At 56.4% G+C, this 24,564-nt stretch overlaps 2 protein-coding genes across 2 annotated transcripts; one reads left to right on the forward strand and one right to left on the reverse strand.

The window, feature by feature from the left end:
- The first annotated feature begins 666 nt into the window (after positions 1-666).
- On the forward strand, positions 667-2,130 carry SH3BGRL3 (SH3 domain binding glutamate rich protein like 3). Its single transcript, XM_008148049.3, has 3 exons — positions 667-825; positions 1,403-1,570; positions 1,675-2,130. Exons 1-3 carry the CDS (start codon positions 778-780, stop codon positions 1,738-1,740), a joined length of 282 nt encoding a protein of 93 aa, XP_008146271.1. The 5' UTR covers positions 667-777; the 3' UTR covers positions 1,741-2,130.
- A 670-nt stretch (positions 2,131-2,800) lies between these two features.
- UBXN11 (UBX domain protein 11) lies at positions 2,801-23,058 on the reverse strand. The gene is made up of 15 exons (XM_028155263.2): positions 23,008-23,058; positions 19,507-19,609; positions 18,548-18,576; positions 17,837-17,935; positions 16,503-16,603; positions 15,979-16,033; positions 15,506-15,582; positions 13,117-13,240; positions 6,282-6,490; positions 5,989-6,066; positions 4,901-5,015; positions 4,676-4,779; positions 3,293-3,366; positions 3,080-3,220; positions 2,801-2,992 (listed from the first exon to the last, which is right to left on the reverse strand). Exons 2-15 carry the CDS (start codon positions 19,575-19,577, stop codon positions 2,818-2,820), a joined length of 1,452 nt encoding a protein of 483 aa, XP_028011064.2. The 5' UTR covers positions 19,578-19,609; positions 23,008-23,058; the 3' UTR covers positions 2,801-2,817.
- Positions 23,059-24,564: the final 1,506 nt, after the last annotated feature.

The raw sequence follows: 24,564 nt of genomic DNA on the forward strand, positions 1-24,564 counted from the left end.
TGGGACCCTTCAGTCTGCAGGCTGACGCTCTATCCACGCAGACAAACGGAGCTGGGGCAGCTGTGGGTCTTGAACAAGGAGTCCTGACACTGACTTTCCGGAACTAGCAGCCTCTTGGCCTCCATCTGGTTCCTTGAGGGCGTGGCCCTGTCTCCTGCCGCCACCCTTCCTTGTCTAAACCTGTAGGCGTGGGGAGGAACTTGGGGGCAAAGCAGGGGCTGTCCCTGCCTTGGTGTGCCTCCTCTCCTGACGCGTTAGCCATATTTGGGTGTCTCCTGGTGGGCTTTGTGGAAGGGCCCCTTGGAGCCAGTTCCCTAGCTTGGGAACTTTAGGTTTGAACACAGCCTTCAAAGTTGAAAGCCCAGAGCTGGCTGCGCTGTCGTGGCACCGGGGATGGGAGTTGGGTGCGGCAAACCCAGGCGAGGCTGTGGAGGCGGCCTTTGCCAAACCCTCGCCCCTGCCCTCCCGGCCTTTCCAGCCTGGGGGCCCTCCGCAGCCTCACACAGCCCTGATGAGAGAAAGGGCCAAGCGGGCAGTCCAGCGTGGGACTGGGGTCCCCGGAGCACCAGCCCTGAGGGGGAGGGGAGGGGACTTGCGGTGAGCTGGGCGGGGTAGCGCAGGCCCGGCCCCGGCCCCGCCCCCGCCCGCGCCGCTCATTGGTCCCGAGCGCGGTGACTCCCGGGCTGAGCAGGAAGGAAACCGCTCCCGAGCGGCAGCGTCTCCCGGCCGTGCAGCTGCAGCCACCGCCGCTCCTCCGCCAGTCCGTCCTCCCGCAGCATGAGCGGCCTGCGAGTCTACAGTACGTCGGTCACCGGGTCACGCGAAGTGAGTGCTTGCCGGGGGCCCACTCTGGGGGAGAGCGTGGGCGCCGGGATCCGCCCCCGGGGCGAGGGCGGGGCGGGGGCCGCGAGGCTCCGGGCACGGCCTCCTGGGTCGGCTCCCACCATGGGCCTCACGGCCCCAACGTGAGAGCCTTCATCGCGCATTCTGGGGCCTCAGCAGCACCAGCATGAGCTGCCCGCGCCCATCCTCCGTCACTCGGACGCCCATTCTCTGCACCCCCTTCCGGGAGACCCAGACCGAGTCCTTATCTTGCCCTTCTCTTTCACCGTGTGTGGACCAGGGAAGGGGTGGTCCCTTACCAGCCTCTACCCAGGCCTACACTGCCTCCCCACCGCTGAGCTCCTGGCTCTACCCACCCTGAGCTTGATCCCACTTCCCTTCATTCTGACTTCCCTCTCTCATCCTTTACCACCGCAAGCCTGACTCATCCTCAAAAGTCCCAGTGGTCAGGACAGGGGGACAAAAGCTCCTCGCCACACTCCCTGTCTGCCCAGGGTTCCTTTCCTCCACCCCAAGTCCTCCAGCTTGCTCATAACCCCTGCCCACCTTCTGCCCCCAGATCAAATCCCAGCAGAGCGAAGTAACCCGCATCCTGGATGGGAAGCGCATCCAGTACCAGCTAGTGGACATCTCCCAGGACAACGCCCTACGGGATGAGATGCGAGCCTTGGCGGGCAACCCCAAGGCCACCCCACCCCAGATTGTTAATGGAGACCAGTACTGTGGGGTATGGGCCTGGGGTAGGGGGTGGGGGGAATGTATAGATGGCAGAGTCAGACCTGAGACAAAGCACCAGCTCTCAGGTGACCACCTCTCTCATCCCTCCCCCAGGACTATGAGCTGTTTGTGGAGGCTGTGGAACAAAACACGCTGCAGGAGTTCCTGAAATTGGCCTGAGCCAAGCCCAAGCTGGCCAACTGCATTCCCTCCCCGCATTCCCCCAGCCCCCAGCCATTGTGGGCCATGAAGGACCTTGTGACCAACTCCCTGTTATTCCTAACCTTCTGACCTTGGAGCCCTGTCCCCCAACCCAAGCCTCTCCTCCTCCCTTTAACTGTAGACCCCCCCTCCTCATTCAGAGGCAGCATTCCTGACCCAGTAGTCTCAGAAATTGTCTTAAGCAACAGCCCAAGTGCTGGCTGTCTCAGCCTGGCTCTGGGCCTGCCACCCTGCCTGGCACTGGCTAATGGGCATCTTCGTTGGTTCCATTAGCCTGGGCTCTGCCAAAGGCCCCGCAGTCCCCAACTGGGAGCACCCTAGAGACAATTAAATGTCCCATTCCATTGGTGCCTTGTCTGTTTGGTGTTGCCTAGACATCCTGAGTTCCTGCTCTGAGCAAGGCCGGTGGGTGTAAGTCGGCTGAGGCTGTGCTGCTGTGGGCAGGGCAGGTCGGTTGAGCTGTACCCCCGTGTGGCACTTGTGTGTGATAGTGCATGTGTTTGGATATGTGGCCAGCACACACATACCTGTGTCGACCAATAGTTTCTGGAAACTGTGGGTGGGTCCCCTTCCAGTTCATATGCATGTGATGGTCCATGACACACCTGTGTCCTGGTGTGTGCTGCACATTTGCATGTCTGTCAGTAATGTGGCTGGGCCATGTGGCTGTCTGCCTGTGTTCCAGCAGGTTGGCTCAGTGTGGGTGTGTCATGGGAATGGGTACACAGCTGTCGTTCTGCCAGTTTGGGGGCCGTGCCTTTGTGCATAGTGTTGAAGTGTCCCCACCTGCTTGTGGTTCTGTGCATATCTGTGTACAGGCATCTGCTGGCTGCCCCAGCTGAGCCTGTGCTGGGGCCCACCTTCCCTTCGCTGGATCCGCTTAACCCTTCTGTGGAGAAAGAGGAACCGAGAGGACAAAGACCCAGCAGCCAGGCCTGCCAGCTGGGGCTCAAGTTACTGAGAGGGCAGGTCGGCGCCGCCCCCTCCCCGCCCCACAGGAGCCTCAGGAAGCAGCTGGTGTTGGGGGCGGGCGCTTTATTTGGGTTGGGAGCTTGGTTGGGGTCCAGTGGCGGGCGGCAGGGCCCGGCTCGGCCGCAGTAGCAGAGCTGCATTGGGCACCAGTCCTGCGGCCTGCAGCGTGAGCTCATCCTCGCGGTAGACTTTGGGCGGGAACGCACTGACGATCTCGAAGGCGTTTGGGTCCATGCCCCTGGGGACCGGGCAGAATAGATCAGGTCAGGTCGTGGGACCTGGGACCAGAGACCCACTGCCTCCTCCGTTGTGGCCCTGCACCCACCTGGCCTGGGCTAGCAGGGCTCTCACGTCACCGACAGTATCCTCAGGCCACATCATCAGCAGGAAGGCCTGCTCGCCGTTCTCAGACTTGATGCGCAGCACGGAGAGCGGGGGCACAGGCGACTCGGGAGACTCTTGGCTCCTGCGGGCCCAGCGGCCTTCAGTGCCCCCACAGCCCAACCCCCAGGTTCCCACCTCTCCACTCTGCCCTCACCTCTCACGCTCAGCAGCCAAGGCAGGCGTCTCCACCATGATCTCCTGGACCGGAAGAGGCCATGGGCAGCAGTTCTGGAAGGCATCGGTGGAGTGGACAGAGCCCTGAATCCTGCCAGTCACACCCCACCCCCACCCTTAGAGGGGACTTGTTCATGACGGGGAATTTATTAAACCAATGAGCCTAAGGGAGAGGTGGGGTGTTCTGTGTGAAGGAGAGTGCAAGCAGAGGCAATGGAACGGAAGCTTTGGGACACTGCCCCGTAATTCCCCCCCAGAAGACTTGAGATCCCTAAGTCTAGTCGGGGGAACTAACCCCACACTCATGATGACCAGGCTGGATGCTGAGGCCAGTGGGTCAGGGAAGATTTCCCTAGGGAAGTGAATGGAGGAAGAGGAGGAGTCCTACGAGATGGAATGGGGGCAAGGGTATTCCAGGCAGCATGGGAAGGTCCCAGGTCAGGGAAGACTTCTGAGAGGAGATAATACTTGGGGGAAGTGTCAGTTTGTGGGACAAGCTGGGAATCAGGTTGAACTGGAAGAAAGAAAAGGTTAGGAGTGGGGAGCGGGGGGGAGAGTAAAAAGATAGGACTTACCCAAGAACCACCAGAGGGTTTAATAAAAAGCCAAGATCCAGTTTACATTTTTAAAAGGAGGCTGGTTAGGGGAGGATGCTTGGCAGGTCAGGAGTGGACGTGGGAGGTTAGACCACTGCAGTTGAGGGGGAGAGACATCCTAGACTAAGATGGTGGGCCGTGGGAATGGAGAGAAGGATGGACCCAGGAGAAGTTCTGGGGACCAACAGATCAGATAGGACTTGGCAATGTGGGGCAAACGAGGTAGAGAGTCCTGGGAAACAGGTTTGCTACCTGTCACAGGAGGAGGAGCAGGCTGGGGGTAAGGAGGAAGATGAGTAGTGTAAGGGCTCTCCAGAACTCAACTGGCTATTTTGGGCTGGAACTTGAGGGGGCGGCCTAGGCCTTGGGCCCACCTCTGGCCTAAATTCTAACTTTCCCCCCTCTTATAGCCACACCCTTGCCAACCCACCTGCTCTCTCTGTCCCAGTCCTGAGCCCTCACCAACTCGTTTCTAGAAGACAGTGGGACAGATCTGAGACACCCATCTCTCCGCCTAGACCCTCCTCAGGGACCCCCGAGTCTGGGCCTCCACACAAAACACTGCTGTGGTAGGCTGGGCCAGGGCTGATGGTAAAGCCCCCAAGAAGGCTGGGGGAGGTGCCCCGGCCGGTGTGGCTTGGTTGGGGCCAATGCTGAAGGCAATTGATTGATGTTCTCTCCCTCTCTAAAATCAATTAAAAAAAAAAAAAAGGAAATCTTGCCTTTAAAAAGGAGAGAGAGACTGGGGGAGCTAGGGTTGGCCTCACCTGCAGGGCATGCCGGATGGGGCCCCGGATGTCAATCACCTCGCCTTGACGGATCACAAATTTGGGGAGCCTGTTCAGAAACTTCTCAGGGGTCATCCTGGAACCTGTGGGGAGGGCAGTGGGAGCCTTGTAACAGGGAGGGACTGAGAGATGATGGAGGAGGCCACCTGAACCTTGTCCTGTAAGCACCCCTGCCACCGGGCTCAGCCTTAGGGCCAACCTCACCTGGGTGCTCCATGAGTGGGGGCTTGCGAATCCTCTGCATGCCTGTCACTCGGCCCTCACCTGGGAATGGGTCCAGCCCATCCTCTGGGTAAACCTGATTGCGCAGGTCACTCACCTGACAAGAAGGAAGGGAGACAGCGGCGGCAGGACCAGATCTTCAGTCTGGCTCCACCCCTACCCCTGCTTGCCCAGGCCCCAGGAATAGGCCAAGGGATAGTCTGATGCAACCCCTATTTTACAGGTATGGAAACGGGCTCTGGGACAGAGCAAGAGAGTTGTAGTCATGCTATTGCATACATGGGCCCTTCCTGCAAGCCCTCACTGGAACCACAGTCCTGACATCCTCCTCAGAAAGCCCCTTCGGGAGCCGGCAGGGAGGGGAGGGATGAGGGTGTTAGGAGAGGGCAAAGCTCTTGCTGCCTATGGTTTGCAGTGCAGACCCCATCATTGCACATATCACCTCCCCAGGAAGGCACTTCTCCTGAGCCCCTGTCTTGACATGGTCCCCCAATCATGACTCCCACTATTTTCCAAGCCATGGTGGTCCACACTCCCACACATGCTGTCATTGTGCAACTAACACACCACCCTCTGGGACGTTGCCTCATGTGCTCCCATCACAGCACCCTTCATCTTACACACCAGCAGGGACCAGCTCCATCTCATGTGCATTAGCCCCAATATATTCCGCTGCCCTGCCCCTCCCCCCACAATGGCACTACCTTCCATCCCAATCAGATGGCTCCCGGGGCCTCTAGGGGGAGCCCAGCTACTTTTGCACAGACTCCTCAGGGACTCCAGGCAGTCAGGTTGTCCCAAATGCTGGAGGCGGGGCAATGGTTGAGGGCTGTGCCTTCTACAAGTTGTCTTGGCTGCTGCTATGTCAACTGTGGCCATGGCAGCATCCCACTCCCTTCCCAGCCCGGCTTCAGGCTCACCTTCCTGAAGTTCATCAGATCGGGTCCCCCGAAGTGGGGCATCTGCTTCAAGCCTCAGACTGGGTGATGCCTGAGGAAACTGTTTATCCCCACCACCTCCCAAATCCCCACTTAGGGAGTAGCTGACTGGTTTGAGGAGCAGCTCATCACCTTAAAGGGGACCCCATCAGGGTACAGGCGCTGGAGCTCTGCAGGGAAGAAGCCGTCCAATATGTCTCGGAGGCAGCTCTATAGCGGGGAGAGGAAAGGTAAGGACTGGGCCTCAGGCTTACCCAGTGGATCATACTCTGGCCCAGGACTTAGCAGAGGTGGGGATGGGAGCTCTGCAAGTTTTGCATAGGACTGAGTGCCCATAGCGGGTAAACTGGGCCCCGCCATCTCCAACTAATGATGAACAGAGTGGGGAGCACCAGAGGCCTGTCTTCCCTTCCCCCAACTCTTACCTGTGTGGAGGGATCATGGAATGATCGGAAGGGCCCATCAAATATCATCATGCCGTTCCGGTACAGCTTCAGTGGGATGGGCTCAAGATCATGGAGCCCACTGGGCATTGGCGTCACCTGGGTGTCACCGTCTATCACCAGCTCACTGAGATCCTTCAGGCTGGCCAGCAGCCTGTCAAAGTCCACTTCAGGGGGCACCAATGAATCCGCTGGTAGAGGATAGACACCCATGAGCCTCTCTTCTTGGATGCCATGTGCCCTAGCAGCCCTGGCTTCCATGCCCTCCCCCATAATGAGCAGTGGCTTTAGCATCTCCTTAAGTGACCACCTGGGGAGGAGGAAGGACAGCTAACACTAGATAATAATAGCTATCTTCTATTGAACACATACTTTTTATTATTATTGATTTTAGAGAGGAAGGGAGAGAGAGATGGAAACCTCAATGATGAGAATCATTGATTGGCTGCCTCCTACACACCCTACAGGTGTGAGGGGATTGAGCCTGCAACCTGGGCATGTGCCCTGACCAGGAATCGAACCGTGACCTGGTTCATAGGTGGACGCTCAATCACTGAGCCACGTCGGCTGGGCTATTGAGTGCATACTTTGTGCTAGGGGTTTAATATCCATTATCCCATTCTCTCATCCTCCAACCCTGTGCTGTAGGGCTATAATCAGTCCATTTTTCCGATGAAGAAACTGAGGGTTAGAGAAGATTAATGGCATGCTTAGGGATGCACAGAGGAAGAGGCAAGAGCAGGATCTGATCTGTCTGTGTCAGGTGCTGGGTTAGCAGCTGGATTCCAAGAAGATGACCATGTAAGGGCTAGCTGGGAACAAGCACTCTGTCCAAGTTAGCTATTGTTACCAACTCGGCCTTGCGAAAAATGGACCTCAGGCCAACCCAGAGGCTGTGAGGCAGGGGTTATTTATCTCCATTTTACACAGAGATAAAAAATGACTTGTCCCAGGCCCCCAGGCAAGTTAGAGGAGGGGCTGACTCTAGAGTCTGTTTCTCTCGCCCACCTGCACTACCAGGAGAAAGAGGTCGCAGTAAGGACAGATGGCTACTAAGGAAGATGTCCGAACAGCTGCTGGGCAGAACAGATGTGGGGCAGATCTTGGGTGGGCAACTATTTCTGGGTCACAGACCCTCTGAGAAGCTGACAGAAGCTCTGGCCTCCTGTTCTGAAAAACTGTGTTGCATATACAGCCGTGCATACGCTGCAGGGGGTGCAGAAGGGGTGGTGGGACACCCGTGACAGATGCCAGAGCAGAAAGGGCAGAAGGCAGGGGCCTGTTTTCAGTCCTTGAAAGGACCTGGTTCCCCAGTAAGTCATCTCCCAGCGGGTAATCCTCACCCAGCGGTGACTGTTCGGGCCTTCTTGGAAGCTGTTTTTCACCAGGACAGCCACCCTGCCACAGGATGTGGGTCAGGGCTCTGGGGACCTAATTCCTTTCCCCACAGTAGTAGTGGCTACACCAGGGGAAGTACAGATGTGGGTGGCCATTTCCTGTTGCCTTTGTGCTGCTGAAACAGTAGGCTCCTGCTGTCCTTCCCCTCCCTCTCCTTCCCTTCCCTACTGCTGTAGGGGCTGCACGGCCCCGGCTCATCCCGGCGTCCCTGAGGCTCCCGAGAGAAGGTTCCGGAACACAGCATCCCTGGTCTGAGTCAGAACCATGTCAGGACGCTGATTCCCTCTAACAACTACTTTCAGAACACACTGGGAAACCTAAAAACAACAGCAGAACAGCTCAGCTTCAGCGTCTGCCCTGCTCCCTGTATTCTCTCAGGTGGGGAAAGCGAGGCCTAGAAAGGTGAGGCCAAGCCGACGTGGCCCAGGCAGACCCGCCGAGCAGGGCCAGGAGGACCATCGGATCTGCTGCCTGATAGTCCAGCTGCCTCCTGGGGCCAGAGGGCTTTTTCTGGGAGCTGACAGGACATGGGGTGTTTGCCAGGGGAAGAGGCAGGCAGAAGCCCAGGGGAGGATGCCAAGAAGATATGAGAGGGAGTCCCGCCGATGTGGCTTAGTGGTTGAGCATCGACCCATGAACCAGGAGGTTATGGTTGGATTCCTAGTCAGGGCACATGCCCAGGTTTTGGGCTGGATCCCCAGTAGGGAGTGTGCAGGAGGCAGCCGATCAATGATTCTCTCATTAATGTTTCTATCCCTCTCTCTGAAATCAATAAAAACATTTATAGCCAAAACCGGTTTGGCTCAGTGGATAGCACGTCGGCCTATGGACTCAAGGGTCCCAGGTTCGATTCCGGTCAAGGGCATGTACCTTGGTTGCGGGCACATCCCCAGTAGGGAGTGTGCAGGAGGCAGCTGATCGATGTTTCTCTCTCATCGATGTTTCTAACTCTCTATCCCTCTCTCTTCCTCTCTGTAAAAAAATCAATAAAATATATTTAAATAAAAATAAAAACATTTATAAAAAAATAATGAGGGGGAAAAGGTTTGCTGAGAAAATCAGCCCAACAGGTCTCAGCCCGTGGGCTCTGAGTGGAGAAGGGAAAGCAGGGTGGGCAGGGCGGTCCTGGGTGGAGCACTGCGCAGGTGAGGCACGGAGTCCCTGAGAAGGAACCGCAGCTTTGGGCAGAGCAGGGCTGAGAGGAGAAGGCAGGAAGAGCCCGTCATAACCAACACAAGCCGGCAGAAGCCTGACCCAGTGCAGCCAGGTGACCAGGGATAAGGCGGGTTAGAGGTCAAGTGAGGCATTTCCTCTCTGAGCTGCAGCTTTCCTCTGCATGGAATGGGCAGATAATAGGAATCGTCAGCCTACCCACAAAACCCAACTGTCTACCGGGATGATAACAATGACTCGGTGTTTACTTCACATCGAGCACCAGGGGCAGGTGTGCCACTCCCGTTCTGCAGACCAGGAAGCTGGGCCTCGTAAGGCACCATGCCCAGGGCCATGCAGCGTGCAGGATCGGGTGACGCTAAGCCTGTGTTCTCAGTGACCACACGCTGCCTCTCAGTGTTGGTTCTTCGGACACTGCTCACTGGGGTCCCTGTCCAAGGAGAGGCGCAGCAAGAGCCTCTCTGAGGCCTCATTCAACTTTGAGGGCCCGTGGTTTTATGAAAAAGGGTAGTAGGTAGGCATGGAGAGCAAGTCCAAACTCCTTGGCCCAGCTCTGGGGACCGTCGGAGCCTGGGCTCCCCAGACCCCTCTCACTATGGTCCCGCTTCCTGCTCGGGAGCCACAGTGCCAGGGCTGCTGCCTCCAAGCTGTGTGGCCCCGGGCGAGCGGGCCGGCTTCTCTGGGCCTCGGCTTCCTCTTCTATAAAACAAGCACAGTGGCAGGCCCGCTGCACAGGGCTGTCTGAGGAAGTGCTGGCGGCTGCGGCTGTGTCACTAGCACCCCCATCCTCCTGCTCACTGCGGGGCTCAGGTGCTCTTTCACCACCTGCTCTGAGAAGCCTTGCCGGAAGTCCCTTCCCCTGAGGCGGGGCCCCGGTTCCGCTGGGGGTTCCTGAAGCCCCTGAGCCACGCCCTGCCCCTTGCCACAGGTGTCACAGGCTATTGTAATTTGTTTGACTTTCCAACCACACCAAACACTTCTTCTTTTTTTTTAATCTTCATCCAAGGGCATGTTTTTACTGATTTGAGAGAGAGAGGAAGAGAAGGAAACACCAATGTGAGAGCGAAACATCCATCAGTTGCCCCTAGCAGGTGCCCAGACAGGGGCTCAAACCTGCAACCAGGGTATGTGCCCTGACCAGGAATCGAACCCGTGACCTTTTGGTGTGGAGGAGGACGCTCCAACCAACTGAGCCACACCGGCCAGGGCGCAAACACTTCTTGAACCCAGGCTAGAGCATCCAGCCCTGGGCCTGGCCAAGAGAGGCTGCTCAGAAAGCAGCTCTGAGAACATGTTAGGCCCAGAGAACCACGGCTATGCCCATACCCAGGGTCCTGCCCTCCTTGGGTCCATACTTGAGTGAAGGAGGCAGGGCGCCAATCAGGGACAATGGCATTGGTAAGTGCCATTGTCGGGGCTACAGAGCCCAGAGGAGGGCCAGACCCTGGCGCTCTCAGCAGGTGCGTGGTGGGCCCGCTCTCAGCAGGTGCGTGGTGGGCCCGCATCGAGCTGGTTCTTCGCACCTTCGCTGCGAGGACCATCTGCTGCCATGAAAGACAAGGTAGTGCCCAGCATGTCCCATCTCCACCTCAGCCTGGGGAACAGGAAATGGACCCACTCTTTCCACACACCTGCAAGTCACGCCCTGCTCTGGGGACTTTACCCACATTCACTACTCTGCCAGGGCCACCCCCAAATCTCTGGCCCCTGCTGCTGAGCATCGCCGTCAGCTTCTCCCAACGTGCTCTGATCACCCAGGCCTGGGCAGCTGGGTACCACGCACCAATCACATGCATGTGCAAGGCCAGGCCCACGGGAAAGCACTGTGCTGAGCACTCCGGGGCATCGCAAAGCTAAGCCGCTGGCTCATGGTCATTGTTCATCTACCAAGTGTCAGCCTGCAGAGCACTCCACAGGCACCGTGGCCCTGATGCTCTCGGTGGCCTAGACGTCAATCATTCTGCAGACAAGGACTCTAACGCACAGCCCCTTCCCACGTGCCCGGGCCGCTGCAGGCAGCACAGTGCCTGGCACAGAGCAGGCGCTCCGTGGGCATTTGTTTAAGCTGAGCCTCAGAGGGGAGAAAAGGGGACAAGGCACTTCAAGGGACACAGCACTGGCCTGAAGGGGGAGTGAGGGTGGGGAGGAGTGTAGGCTGCCTGGGGTCTAGGTAAGGCCATTTCCAGGGGCTCAAAGGCAGCCCAAGGACAAGCCAGGCTCCTGCAGCCCATGGAGTCTGTGGCTGCCTGAGCAGGGGAGGGAGGTTCCCACATAAACAAAGAGGCTGGGGTTTGGGAGAAAGGGTGGTAGGCAGAGGTGGTAGTTGGCAGGGGGAGGGGGAGATGTAGGAGGGGATGACTGGATGGGGGGGATGAGGAGCTCAGTAGGGGGTAAGGGTGGGGGCACTGATCAGAGGGGGTCAGGGAAAGGGTGGTGAGGAGCTCAGAGGGGGTCAGGGAAGGGGTGGTGAGGAGCTCAGAGGGGGTCAGGGAAGGGGTGGTGAGGAGCTCAGAGGGGGTCAGGGAAGGGGTGGTGAGGAGCTCAGAGGGGGTCAGGGAAGGGGTGGTGAGGAGCTCAGAGGGGGTCAGGGAAGGGGTGGTGAGCTCAGAGTTCACTGGAGCTCTCAGCCCTGAGGCTCAATACCTGTTGTGACCAAAGCAGGACTGTCCCTTTCATGTCTCCGAATACCCTGAAGCACCAATACCTGAAGCCCAGCAAGCATCCATTTGAGGCTCAAGTACTGGCGGGAAGGGTGAATCATCCAGCCCGAGGCCAAGCTCTCCCAAGGCTTCCCCCCTGCTGGGCCCTCTCCCCTAAGGCCAGAGTCCAGGCTCTAGAACACTGGAATGAGCCCCAGTACAGATGCCCTGGCTCGCCATTTCCCGGCCAGCTGCCCAGGCCTAGGACATGGTGTCCAACCTACGGAGGGAGAACCAGGGTCGGCAAGAGGCCAGCTTATGGATCCGAGGGGCCCTTGGGGGAGGAGCAGGCTGGCATCTGGGGACAGGGCAGTGGAGGGGAGGCTGGAGAGAAGCCAGGAGGGGAATCCCAGGAGCAAAGCTGCTACAAATGAAAAACATGGTGTTCATGGAAGGCAACAACCTTCCATTCTTTGAAGAGAATAGACCTGGCTTTCAGAAACGGCCAGTTCGTTCTAAGATCTCAAATCCCTCTAGATATTAGCAATCGAATTAAAAATAAAAAATGGTGCCCTGGCCAGTGTGGTTCAGTGGTTGAGCATCGACCATGAACCAAGAGGTCACCAGTTCAATTCCCAGTCAGGGCACATGCCCAGGTTGTTGGCTCAATCCCAGCAGGAGGCAGCTGATCGATGTTTCTCATAGATGTTTCTATCTCTCTATCCCTCTCCCTTCTTCTCTAAAATTTAAATATACACTGATATATATATATATATATATCTTAAATAAAAAAGTGGTTTCCTGGCCGGGTAGCTCATTTGGTTAGAGTGTCATCCCAATATACCAAGAATTAACCAGTGAATGCATAAATAAGTGAAACAACAAATCAATATCTCTCTCTCTCCCTTTCTCTCTCAAATCAATTTAAAAAATAAAAAAGTGGTGAGCCGAAACCGGTTTGGCTCAGTGGATAGAGCGTCGGCCTGCGGACTCAAGGGTCCCAGATTCGATTCCGGTCAAGGGCATGTACCTTGGTTGCGGGCACATCCCCAGTAGGGGGTGTGCAAGAGGCAGCTGATCGATGTTTCTCTCTCATCGATGTTCCTGACTCTCTATCCCTCTCCCTTCCTCTCTGTAAAAAATCAATAAAAAAAAAAAAAAAAGTGGTGAGTCCCATAGAGGCAGGTAGATTCCAATGGTCTGGCTGTAAATGAACCTGGAAAGGGAGCCCAAAGAGGGGGCTGAGCCTGGAATTGAGGGCCAGCGTCCAAAGCAGAGAGATGGCTTTTAAAAGCAACAACTTTTGGATGGATGACATTTTGTAAAAATGAGGTCTCATTGCATCTTATGTCTCTGGGTCTTTGAAAGATGAACAAGCAGAGAGTGAGGGGAGACCAGAGGAAGAACGTGGCTGCGGGTTAGGGTCAGTGGTGGAGGCCGAGGCCTTTCCCGCCTGTCCGCGGTCAGTGGCAGGTGTGGGATGTCTCGGGGCACCTGAGCGTGGAGGCAGGGGCCGGAATGAGATGGCCTCTGGATGCTTCTGGCCCAAAGGAGGCCGTTGGAGAATTCCCTTGGTGGGAGGGGTTGGGGCGAACCCCCTACTCTACCTGGCTTCCAGAACTTCTTGGCTATCATCCAGTCCTTGTCATCCTCTGAGCTGGTCATGTCCTCCGAGTCCTCATGGTCCCTGGGCTCGCCCACCCACTGCAGACCATAGTCACCGAGGAACCGCTGGAGGGGAGATGCCGGGGGCGCCGTCAGCTCAGTCCCTCTCCGGGAAGAGGCGGCCTCGGCCCGGCCCCCAGCCGCAGGCCTCAGCTCCCAGAGCGGGCTGGGCAGAGGGTGGGGGGCTCGGGGTCTTGGCAACTTTGTGGCTGTAAACTTGGGAAGCCACTTCGCGCCCTAGGGCCTCGGGCTCCTCCTTACACAGCGGAGATGACAGCACCTGCCCAATGAGCTTGTGAGGACGACTCAGCAAGATAATCCCTATCAGGTACCCCCCCCCGCACAGGGCCTGGCACGAGAACTCCGAGGGCAGCCATGAGGGTAGGGCGGTGGGGAGCCAGGTGGACCTGGCCTGAGTGGGGGAGGGGCAGGACAGCTGCTCTGCAGGACCGGGAGGATGGAGCCCCCCACATACAGCCTCCCTAGGGCTGGCTCTCACAACTCTGCCGCAGGAAAACTTGTGAATTGTCTACACTTCCTGTTGCTAGTTCCTCATCTCCCTCTCTCTCCTCGGCCCATTGCTCAGGTGCAGCTTCCAACCACCTGCCCGACGCCAAACCCAGGGGGCACACTTCTGTCTCCGTCTCTTGTAACACAGGCGGTTCCTGTCCGGTTCCACGTTGCCAACCGTCCCCACAGAGATGTCTAACAGGCATCTCAGGATGAACTTGACCCACACGGTCACCACCCCCTGCCCCCACCTCCCAGACCTCTTCCCCTCCAGGTCTTCCGCATTCAGCCAGCAGCACCCCTCCGCCTAGGCCTCATCCATGGCGGTGCCTCTCCCTGCCGCCCCTGTGGGCTCCACCTCCCAGGCACCTCAAATCTGTCCACTCCACTGGTCTCCTCTGCTGCCACCCTCGTTCCAGCCTCCCTCAGCTCCCTCCCGGACAATTCAGGCGGAGCTTCTACCTGCCCCTTCCCCCACCCACTCCTCTAACTGAAGCCATTCCTGCAGAACAGAATCCAGCCCCACTCTGTGGGTGAGGGTCCGCCCCCCCCCCCGCCCCCGTCGCCATGTGATCCCCACCGCCTCGCCTGGCTCTCCCTCTTGCTCCCATAAGCCAGGTTTCTACGGTTGGAGGTGGAACTGCTCATCTCTTCAGCCCGGATTCTCTTTCCCTCACGTCCCCTCACCACCTCTAGATCTCTTGCCCAATGTCACCCGCAGGGTGGACCAAATCTCCGTTGTGTCACCTACTGGAAAGTGTCATCATATCTGTGCACTTGTGTATGTTTCCGTGTCCTTGCTTATGTCTCTGTCCCTTCCAGACTTTCAGCCTCATGGGGGCGGGACCACATCTACCTCCCAGTGGCTGGGAAATAGGAGATACTTTGTATGAGTTCGTTAAATTAATGAGGCAATAAATGTGTGAATGATATGACCAGAGGGGCTGCCATACCCTCTGCCCTGTGGCAGCTGCTCAGAGGAGCCCCACAGCCAGGTATGAGCAGGCCCGGGGGACGGGCGCTCAGCTGGGCCCGGCAGTGGGTTTGCTGCGGAGGCCTTAAGTTAGGCTGGGGCTTTGGAAGCCAACCCTACATGGAGAGGGAGAGGTTGGACCCCAGGAAGAGCTTCTGGTGGGGCCAGCGAGAGAGTGGCAGGCACTGACAAAGCGTGCCCCCAGGACCCTCCCTGAAAGGTGGGTCCCTCCTGTGTGAGCCTTGCTGTATGAATGGGGGCAAGGCAAGTGGCACAGGGTGACTGAGATGCCACGTTCAGTTCAGGAAACACATATGGCCAGGTATTATGCTAGGTCCTGGGCGGACAGCAATGAACAGGAGGGTGGAGGTTCCTCCCCCGTGGAGCTCGAGGTCCCCTCGGGGGAGGGAGGAGAGAGAGGAGGCCCTAAGGAAGCCCGGGACACAGAGCCTGCCCTGCTCAGTGGGAGAGGGGCTGCTGGGGAGGGCCCCGCCTTGATGTGAGACTGAGGATGAGTGGAACCTCGCTAGGGGAAGGTGGGGGGAATACTGCAGGCAGAGGGATCGGCATGGGCCAAGGTCCTGCGGTGAGAAATTGCTCAATGTAGTCAAAGAACCAGAGGCAGGGCCCGTGGCTGGAGGGGAGTGTGGTTCGAGGTGAAACTGAAGCGGAAGCCCAGGCCGGAAGGAGTGTGCCCCACCCTGGACACCTTTCTGGCTGTCAGCTCCAGGTTAGTCCTGCGGAGGGACACCAGAACAGGGCCCGGTGCGGGGTGTGGCAAGGGCGCCAGAGAGGTGGGCTCTGACCCCGATCCTGAGGGGCAGACCGCCCTGGCCACTGCCTCTCACCTCCATCTCCCCGACCTGCCGCCGCAGCTGCTCGCACAGCGTCTCCAGCTCCTCCTGCCGCTGCAGGGACATCTTGCCTTCAGGAGAGATGGGGAGGGGTTCCGCTGCCCCAGCATGGAGGCTGCCAGGCTGCCTGGACCAGAGCTCTGCCCTGAGGGTCATCTGAAGAAGCTGCCCCTTGAGAACTCCGGGGATCCCCTGAGAATGGCCTCGAGCCCCTCTCCCTGACCCTGACAAGGGAGGCCCTCCTGACCCTGAGGAGGTCGCCACCCTCCTGAGGCGAGGCTCCTGAGGTTGCGCCTGCCCTCGGGGGACTCAGTCCCGCGTTGGAGGGCACCATCTCAAAGTGTCACTGCCCCTCTGGGCTCAGCTGTCCAGACCCCACCACCGGATGCCTTGGAGCCCTGGTGCCCAGGGGCCACCGGCCCGGGGAGGTGCCACGGGAGGGCCGAGCAGCCACTGAGAGCCCTTACCCTTCTGCTCCTGGAGGATCTCCACCAACTCCTCAAGGGCCTGTATTTTCTCATCCTGCAGCGACAAGACGGGGAGCGGGGGCGGGGGTGGGGGGCAGGCCTGGTGGTTCCAAGAGCCCAAGGGAGCCCCTTCCAGAGGGAAGATCGGGAATGTGTGCCTCTGGGGGGCACTAGGGAGCTTAAAGCCCCTGCCCCCCTTTGGCATAACCACTGCTCCTGCACCTCAGATGACCCTTGAGGTGCCACCGAGGTAGGGGAAGGTGTGGAGGTCCCCTGAGTGCCCCAGAACTCCGAGGTCTACGGGCCTCGCCCAGCTGTGGAGAACACCCCTAGCATCTCTACTGAGGTCACGGGGACCCATCAGTCTCAGGCCACACCTGGCCCTCGACTGGGCAGTTCAGTGTGGAGATGGTTCTAGAACCCAGCCACCCTGGCCCACTGCAGTAGTAGCCTCACTGGTCACACCAGCCTGGACCCCCGCCCCCTTCAGACTGGACCCTGGCCGTGTCCCCATGGGGTCCCACCTTGGACAGCATCTGGTCAGCCTGGGTCTTCACCAGCTCCTCCAGGTCCTGCACCTTCCTTGCCATGGTGGTCAGCAGCTCCCCATTTTGGGACCCAGCAGCTGCCAATCAGACAGAGTCCTAGAGCCCATGGCTAGAGCTGAGGCTGAGGTATGGGGGCCCTGCGAGGGGGAGAGGGATCCCCAGGAGTGGAAATAAGGGTAATAACAGCTGTCGCCTAGATAAGAGGGGCCACTCTAAACACTTTCATGTCAACTCGTGCAATCCTTACAACATGCCTCTGAGGAAATGCTGCTTGAGGAAACTGAGGCACAGAGAGATTCAGTAAACTGTCCAATGGTACGAGCGGGTGCTCTGAGGAGGGAACATGTGGACTGTTCTGTGCAGAGCGGTGAGAGGGCAGGTGAGCCCTGAGGGCACAGACACTGGTGAGAAGTAACCGGAGAGCAGTGACCGGCCCTTTAAGCGGAGGAGCTGCTCGCTGTGATCACCACTGAGTCCCCCGCGAGGAGGACACTGGCTTTGTGACTGAGTGGCTGTGGGGCCAGGCTCCTTCTGCCTCCTCTTCCATCTCAACTCCCCTCCCTACCATTTAAGTGGCTGGGTGTTTGGTGGAGGATCCCCTCAGCGAATCCTCACCTCAACATGCTGACCTGGGTGTCCCCAGGCCCAGGTCACAGAAGAGGGGATGGAGATGCAGAGAAGGAAGTAGCTTATCTGAGATACACAGCTAGTGGAGAATTCTAACTGCATCCCAGCTCCTCCACTCCCAGCTCCGACCCTGCCCCTGCCCAGCGCTCCGCCCAGCTCCTCCTGTCTGCAGGTCTCCCCTTTGCCAGGCCTGATCAATCCTACCTCCTCCGGAAAGCTTCCCTGATGAGCCCCATCCCCCATCTAGGCACCTACATGATCACAGTGTCACCAAGCCCTCTGGGTGGTGTGGGCCAGGCGAGGAGGGCTTCCTAGGGGACTGGGCCTTGCCCAGAGCCCTGCAAAGCAGGAAGCAGATAGCTGAAGGCAGAGCTTCACCCTCGGGCCCTTCACTCCTCTGACCCTGGATCCTGGGCACTCTGACATTACACTTGATGCCTCCAGCCTGGCCTGGGGCGTGGCCACACCTCCTGAGCTAAGAGAGGGGCCCAATTAGCTTTATGCTAAACCCAGCCCTGGATGGGTCTGTGGGGGCAGGCCCATGGCCATGGTCAGCCAGAAATGGGAACAGCTGTCCCAGATCCAGCAGGTGGGGGAGTAGGCGCATGCCCCTCTGGGCCTCTCTCCTCTGGGGCCCTCTCCTGCTGCTGGGAACCCAGACCCCTTTGGGCCTCTGCTCTCACCTTGCCTACCCACAGGAGCTCCTATGCCACCATAGCAGGAAGGGATGGAGAAGTTTTCCTCTGAGTCTTGTCCATCATTCAGCACGTTCACTGCATCTTCTGCAGACACAGAGCCCAGGTCACTGCTGGGGCTAAGGCCCAGAGCAAGCTGGGGCCCTGGCCAAGATGCAGCAGCCTGCATTCTGTTCCCCCAAACAAACGAGGACAGAAAATGGGATGTTGGCGAGCACGAATCCAACGAGAACAGGCCTCTTCTTAGAGTTCTCCCAGCCTGGCTCCTGGGGGGACCCCGGTGGGGGCAAGAGTGGGGTTGAGATGCAAAGATCTAAGCCTGCAGGAGTCAGAGCAGTGATGTGAGGACAGGGGTTCCGGGAGAAACGGGTGGCATGGGCTGGAGGAGGCTGTTTGGGGAAGGAGGGCTGGGGTTTGGCCCCCTCTGGATTCTCAGCACTCACCAGTCAACCCCAAGGTGGGTGGAGGGGTTCAAATGTTAGGGATGGCATCTCTGCTAGGGGTGTGGGGCCTCCTACGGAGAGCTGCCAAGAGGAAGCCCTGTCCTCAGGAGGGGTAGGAGCTGCAGGTGAAACTGAGGCTGGGCCAGCCGCTCTGGCTGACAGAAGTGTTCATTGTGCTTTCTCTCCATCTGCCCAACCACAAGGAGACGGGGCAGGCGGGAGGTGAGGAAGACACAAGGGCAGAGCCCTCACTCACCGTTTCCGTAGAGTTTTATCCCTCGCCTCCTGGGAATCCGGGCAGGAAGGAGAAAGAAGACAGACACGTTAGGACCCCCTGGAATGCCATCAGGGGAGAGGCCCTGGGCACCAAACCCCCAGCCAAGCACGAAGGAGATGGAGGGTGGGCCTCTGCCTCCTGAGGACAGCCACCCCCAATCCCATCCTGGCACTGGGACGAGCAGGCTTCAGGGGATCCACCTCCTCCCAGCGGAGGACAGGGGAGCTGGAGGGCAGAGTCTTGGGTGGAAGACAGAGTCCCGAAGTCAAGGAGCCCAGCCCCAGCTCTGCTTTGAAATGGTGTGGGACCCCAGGCCTGTCACTCAACCTCTCTGGATCCCCTTGGTCTACGAATGATCCAAGTGATGTTCATAAGAGCAACAAAGTTTAAAAAAAATTATTTGGTTCGGCCAGTGGCTGATCGTCGACCTATGAACCAGGACGGATTCCCGGTCAGGGCACACACCGAGGTTATCCCCAGTAGGGGGTGGGCAGGAGGCAGCCAATCAATGATTCTCTCTCATCATTGATGTTTCTGTCTCTCTCCCCATCTCCCTTCCTCTCTGGAAAGATGAAAATGCTAGACAGATGTAAAGAACTCCCTTTCCTGAGAGCCCAGCACATGGCAGGGCCCAGAACAGGTGCCCCACCAGTGTTTGCACAATTAATGCGAATGAATAAGTAGATGGATGCTAAGCTACTCGCATGGAGCCCAAACCTTACTAGAGGGCACAACCCAGTGTGTGCTTGACCACGGAGAGCCTCTCAGAAGCTAGAGAAGGATGAGGTGGTCAGGGAAAGCTACGTGAATCCTCAGTGCTCTCCCCAAGACACTAGGAGTCATTCTTCTTGTCCAGGGAGGAGCAAGGGGGAGGCGGGGGAACTCCTACCATTCTTCTTGTCCAGGGAGGAGCAAGGGGGAGGCGGGGGAACTCCTACCCTGAATTCACAGTCTCCGACAGCAGGGGCACTTTCCGGGTCTTGCCAAGGGAGGACAAAGGTGAGCTCATAGTTCTTCTAGATTTTAGTTGTCAGGAACTCCCTGAGTAGAAAGAAAGAAGTCAGACCGAAGGGTCAAGGGTTCTATTCCCAGTCAAGGGCACATGCCTGGGTTGTAGGTTCGATTGCCCGGCCCAGGTCGGGAAGCAACCAGTTGATGTGTCTCTCTTATATCTATGTTTCTCTCTTTCTCTCCCTCCTCCCCTCCCTTCCACTCTCTAAAAAAGCAAAGGAGAAAATATCCTTATGTGAGGATTAACAAAGGAAAAAGAAAAAAGAAAAAGAAGTCAGCCCTGGGAGTCACTCCCTCAGGACCAGGAAGTGGCCTGAAACTTTCTCTTCCTCAGTTACGTTCCCAAAAAGGAACACTATCCAGGGAGTGTCAGCTCACTTCTTCCCACTGCTCCTGCTGAGGATTCTGGAGGCAGCTGGGCCTCAGGGTCCCGGTGATTAATATCCACCTGCTCCTCCAGATATCCCGCTCTCTGCTTGGAACCCAGAGGCCTCTGTCCTGGGAACAGGCATTGGGGTGGAGTAGGCTGCAGAAATGTGCCAGAAGCCTGGGACTTGCCCAAACTTAGAGTCCAGTCATGAGACTACCCAAGACGCCTGGGGCTTTTGTCCATCCGTCAAGGATCTGGTCAACACAAAGTTTAGGTGCCCCTTCCCCTCCCACCAGAGCCCAGGTGCTACCCCAACATCTCAGAGCCAGAGAGGGGCAACCCAAGGGCAGGATTCAACCAAGACACAGTCCACATGGCAGGGAGGTCAAGAAGCCAGGCTGCTGGCCCTGGCCAGGTAGCTCAGTTGGTTAGAGTGTCATCCCGATGCACCAAGGTTGCAAGTTCGATCCCCAGTCAGGGCACATACAAGAAGCAACCATGAATGCATACACAAGTGGGACACAAATCAATGTGTTTGTGTGTGTCTCTCCCTCCCCCTCTCTAAAATCAATCAATACATTTTTTAAAATTAAAAAAAAAAAGAATCCAGGCTCTAGACAGGTTCTGTCATTCACCAGTGTAACCCCGACCTTGGTTCCTTTGTATAAAGTGGGGATGGGAATGGTATCAGGGAGGGTTACCCATGGGATTCAAAAATAACATACATATCACAGAGTTCTCATCACAACCAATTTTAGAGCATTTTCATTATTCTAATGAGCCCTATGCACTGTGCCTTTAGTCCCTAAAACAGGCCTGCATAATCTCCCACCAGACCTGATTATCCCTTCCTTCTCCAAATTCTCATCACCATGACCCCCTCAAAAGAAACTAGTCAAAAAGACAGAAATTGGAGTGGGTGGAGGTGGAAGAGGGCATAGAGGCAATAAATGGTGTTGGAAAAGGTAAAATAAAATAAGACAGAAATTAAGTCTTGTTGAGGATGTAGGGAAATTGGATTGTAATTTTTTGGGCTGTAAAATGGTGCAGCTGCTTTGCATTTCTTTAAATGCAAACAGTATGCATTTCTTTAAAAGATTAAACACACTTACCTTATGGCCTAGCAATTCCACTCCTAGGCATATACCCAAGAGAAATGAAAACTTATGTCCACACAAAAACTTGTATACATGTTCATAGCAGCATTATTTAGAGCAGCTAAAAAGTGGAAACCCAAATGTCCATCAATCAATGAATGAATAGACAAATGTGGTATAACTTTATAATGGAATATTATTTGACAATTTAAAAAAGGAATGAGGCCCGGCCGGCATGGCTCAGTGGTTGAACATTCACCTATGAACACATGCCGGGGTTGTGGGCTCGATCTCCAGTGTGGGGCATGCAGGAGGCAGCCAATCAATGATTCTCTCTCATCGTTGATGTTTCTCTCTCTCCCTCTGCCTTCCTCTCTGAAATCAATTAAAAAAAAAAAAAAAAGGAATGAAATACATGCTACAAAGTGAATGGACCTTGAAAACATTATGCTGAAGGGAAGAAGTCAATCACAAAATACTACATATTTTTATGGTTCCATTTATATGAAATGTCCAAAATGTGCATTTCATATAGTGACCAAGCAGATTAGTGGTGGCCTCGGGCTGGGGCTGCTGTGGAGTAAATGGGAGGTAACTGCTAAAGGGTACAGAGTGTCCTTTTTGGCTGATGAAAAGTTCTAAAATTCATTGGGGTGATGGTTGCACAACCCTATGAATATACTAAAAACTATTGAAATTTACATTTTAAAGGGGTGAATTATATCTCAATAAAGCAATCATAGAAAAATAAGGGGGACCCTTGCCGGTGTGGCTCTGGGGATAGAGCTTCAGCCTGTGGACTGAAGGGTCCTGGGTTCGATTCTGGTTAAGGGATCATTCACCTATGAACATATGCCTGGCTTGCGGGCTCAATGCCCAGTGTGGGGCCTGCAGGAGGCAGCGGATCAATGACTCTCTCTCATCATTGATGTCTCTATCTCTCTTTCCCTCTTCCTCTCTGAAATCAATAAAAATATATTTTTAAAAGCAGGGGGGGGAGAGACCTGGTCCCCAAACGAAACCCAACATCTTTCCCCTTCTTAATGGGACCTCATTATCCAACCACAACATTTTTCTCTCCTTCCTTCTCTCTTAATCCCATCCTATTGGGTACCAGACCCTGCAGGTAAAACTCCAATGTTTCTCACACATAACTCCTCCTTCCTATGCCCACTGTTGGCCATTCTAGTGCAGCTTTCACTGTCCTTCTTTGGGGCTGTCACAATGGCCCACAATTGACTTCCCTTTTTCCACTCTCACTCCAGGCCAATCCAACAATGTCTCCAGGTAAACTTTCCCAGGATTATAGGAGACCCCTGAGAGCAACGACTATATCTTTCCATCAGTCTGGGCACTGCTGGCCGCGGGGCTCCTATTCCCTCAGACCTGGGGTCCCTGAGGATAGAGCCATGTCACCTGGGGACTTCCCCGTCAGGCCTGGGACGCCTAAAGGTTGCACTGTTTCCCCCTTAAGGCTTGGGCTTTGAGGGAAAAGCTGTGTCTACACCTTTGAGGTCCGAGTCAAGACTGTGCTTGACTGACATCTTTCATCGCTACTCGACCTGTTTGTTGGCTCCCCCAAGTCCGGGTGCTCCCAGTGCCTGCCGGCCCGGCAAGCTGCACGCCAGCACTCCCTGGGTCCCCAAATAATATTCCACTATAGGGACATACCACATGTGTTCATTCATTCACTGACTGATGGACATTTGGGTTTCCATTTTTTATAGTGCTCTCGGAGAGACCAATTTCATCACCTAACCCCGCCCTGGGAGCCGCGTCGCCTCCTCCACGCGTGGCCATGGTAGGTAGGACCCGAATCCGATCCCAGGACGCGGGGGGCCTGCGGGGGGCCTGCGGGGGGAGCCGGCCTGCTGGGACCTCTGGGCCCTCGGTACTCTTGGGGCGAGGCCCCAGAATGCGTGGAGTACTCCGCGGGCAAAACGACCCTGGTCGGGACTCACCAGGCAGGGCCAAGGAGCCGTCCCGCGGCACCGCCATCTTGTTGTCACGCGGTTTCCCAGGCGACCAGGCTCGTCTGCTTCCCATTGGCTAATCCGAGGGGGGCGGGGTCTCTGCGCCACTAGCCGGCGGCGGAGCGGAGTACCTAATGCCGCCGATTTTGCTGAATTGACTTGGGGGTGAATTATCCCTTTGAGCCTATTTCCCCCTCTAATCCTACAGTATTTGGAGGGGGCTATTTTGATTATGAATTGAAATGATGCAGATACTTAATAAATGTTTCTTAAATCTGAATTTCTCTGAAAACTTCTTGACCAGACGGAACTCTGAAGGGACACTCCTATTATAGTTCCTTTGTGTAAAAGGTCGTGTGAGACACTTCCCGCCCTGAACCTCATCGGTAAAATTAAGGGGTTCGATTGGCGCAACTAGGTAGTTAAGAGCGTGGAGCATGGACTTTGGGCTGGCTCCTGCCTTGTGCGCCCTTGGGCAAGTTACTCAGCTTAGTTTCTTAATCTATGTAATGGGGATAATACCCACCTTACCGAGTTTCCGTGAGGATGAAATGAGAGCATTCATACAAGGTACCTGCCCCAACACCCATGCAGCGTAAGGCTTAACTGCCATCATCTTTATCCCTCAGCCTTCAGTTGTGATGGTCTGGGATTCTATGACTTCTGATCTCAGGCACCCATGACATGGGCTCAACCACCAAAGCCCTTTCTCTGTGTGACTCAGACCGCACTTTTTAATATTTTCCACTAGAGGCCTGGTGCACAAAATTCGTGCACTGGGGGGGGAGGGGGGTCCCTCAGTCTGGCCTGCACCCTCTCACAGTCCAGGAGCCCTTGGGGGATGTCCAATTGATGGCTTAGGCCTGCTCCCCACGGGGAGCAGCAGTGGGACATTCTTAGTGCTGCTGCAGGGGCAGGAGCTCAGCAGCTGTAAGCGGGGCTTCTGGTTGAGTGGTGCTCCCCCTGTGGGAGTGCACTGACCACCAGGGGGCAGCTCCTGCATTGAGCATCTGCCTCCTGGTGGTCAGTGCACATCATAGCGACCGGTCATTCCACCCTTGGGCCGAAACCCGCTCTCTGATATCCCCCGAGGGGTCCTGGATTGTGAGAGGGCGCAGGCCAGGCCGAGGGACCCTACTGGTGCACATTGGGGCCAGGGAGGGACACGGGACGTTGGCCAGCTGGGGAGGGACCACAGGAGGGCTCCAGGCTGTGTCAGGCCCACCTCACTCAGTTCTGATGGGCCAGACTCCAGCAGCAAGCTAACCTAGCAGTCAGAGCGTCTGCCCCCTGATGGTCAGTGCACATCATAGCGAGCAGTTGAGTGGCCTCAGCATATCATTAGCATATTATGCTTTGATTGGTTGAATGGCCGACTGGATGACTGGACACTTAGCATATTAGGCTTTTGTTATATAGGATTTGACTTTCTAATCTACTGCATTCAGGGGAGGGCAGGCTCTTTGAGGCATTCTTGACATACCAATTGGAGGCTGAAGGAAGCTAGCTACCAATTAATGAGTGCCTTCTAAGTGCCCAATGCCA

Source organism: Eptesicus fuscus, chromosome 9 (assembly GCF_027574615.1).
Source record: "Eptesicus fuscus isolate TK198812 chromosome 9, DD_ASM_mEF_20220401, whole genome shotgun sequence".
Lineage (NCBI taxonomy): Eukaryota > Metazoa > Chordata > Mammalia > Chiroptera > Vespertilionidae > Eptesicus > Eptesicus fuscus.

What these genes read in the sequence shown, in the direction of transcription:
- SH3BGRL3 (XM_008148049.3), top strand. Translation starts at nt 778, where the DNA reads ATGAGCGGCCTGCGAGTCTACAGTACGTCGGTCACCGGGTCACGCGAA. An exon ending in CGGTCACCGGGTCACGCGAA is followed by an intron (nt 826 to 1,402) that starts GTGAGTGCTTGC and finishes TTCTGCCCCCAG; the next exon opens with ATCAAATCCCAGCAGAGCGA. An exon ending in ATGGAGACCAGTACTGTGGG is followed by an intron (nt 1,571 to 1,674) that starts GTATGGGCCTGG and finishes TCCCTCCCCCAG; the next exon opens with GACTATGAGCTGTTTGTGGA.
- UBXN11 (XM_028155263.2), bottom strand. Translation starts at nt 19,577, where the DNA reads ATGAGCTCACCTTTGTCCTCCCTTGGCAAGACCCGGAAAGTGCCCCTG. An exon ending in GATAAAACTCTACGGAAACG is followed by an intron (nt 17,936 to 18,547) that starts GTGAGTGAGGGC and finishes CTGTGTCTGCAG; the next exon opens with AAGATGCAGTGAACGTGCTG. An exon ending in CAAGAAGTTCTGGAAGCCAG is followed by an intron (nt 6,491 to 13,116) that starts GTAGAGTAGGGG and finishes ATCCTCTACCAG; the next exon opens with CGGATTCATTGGTGCCCCCT.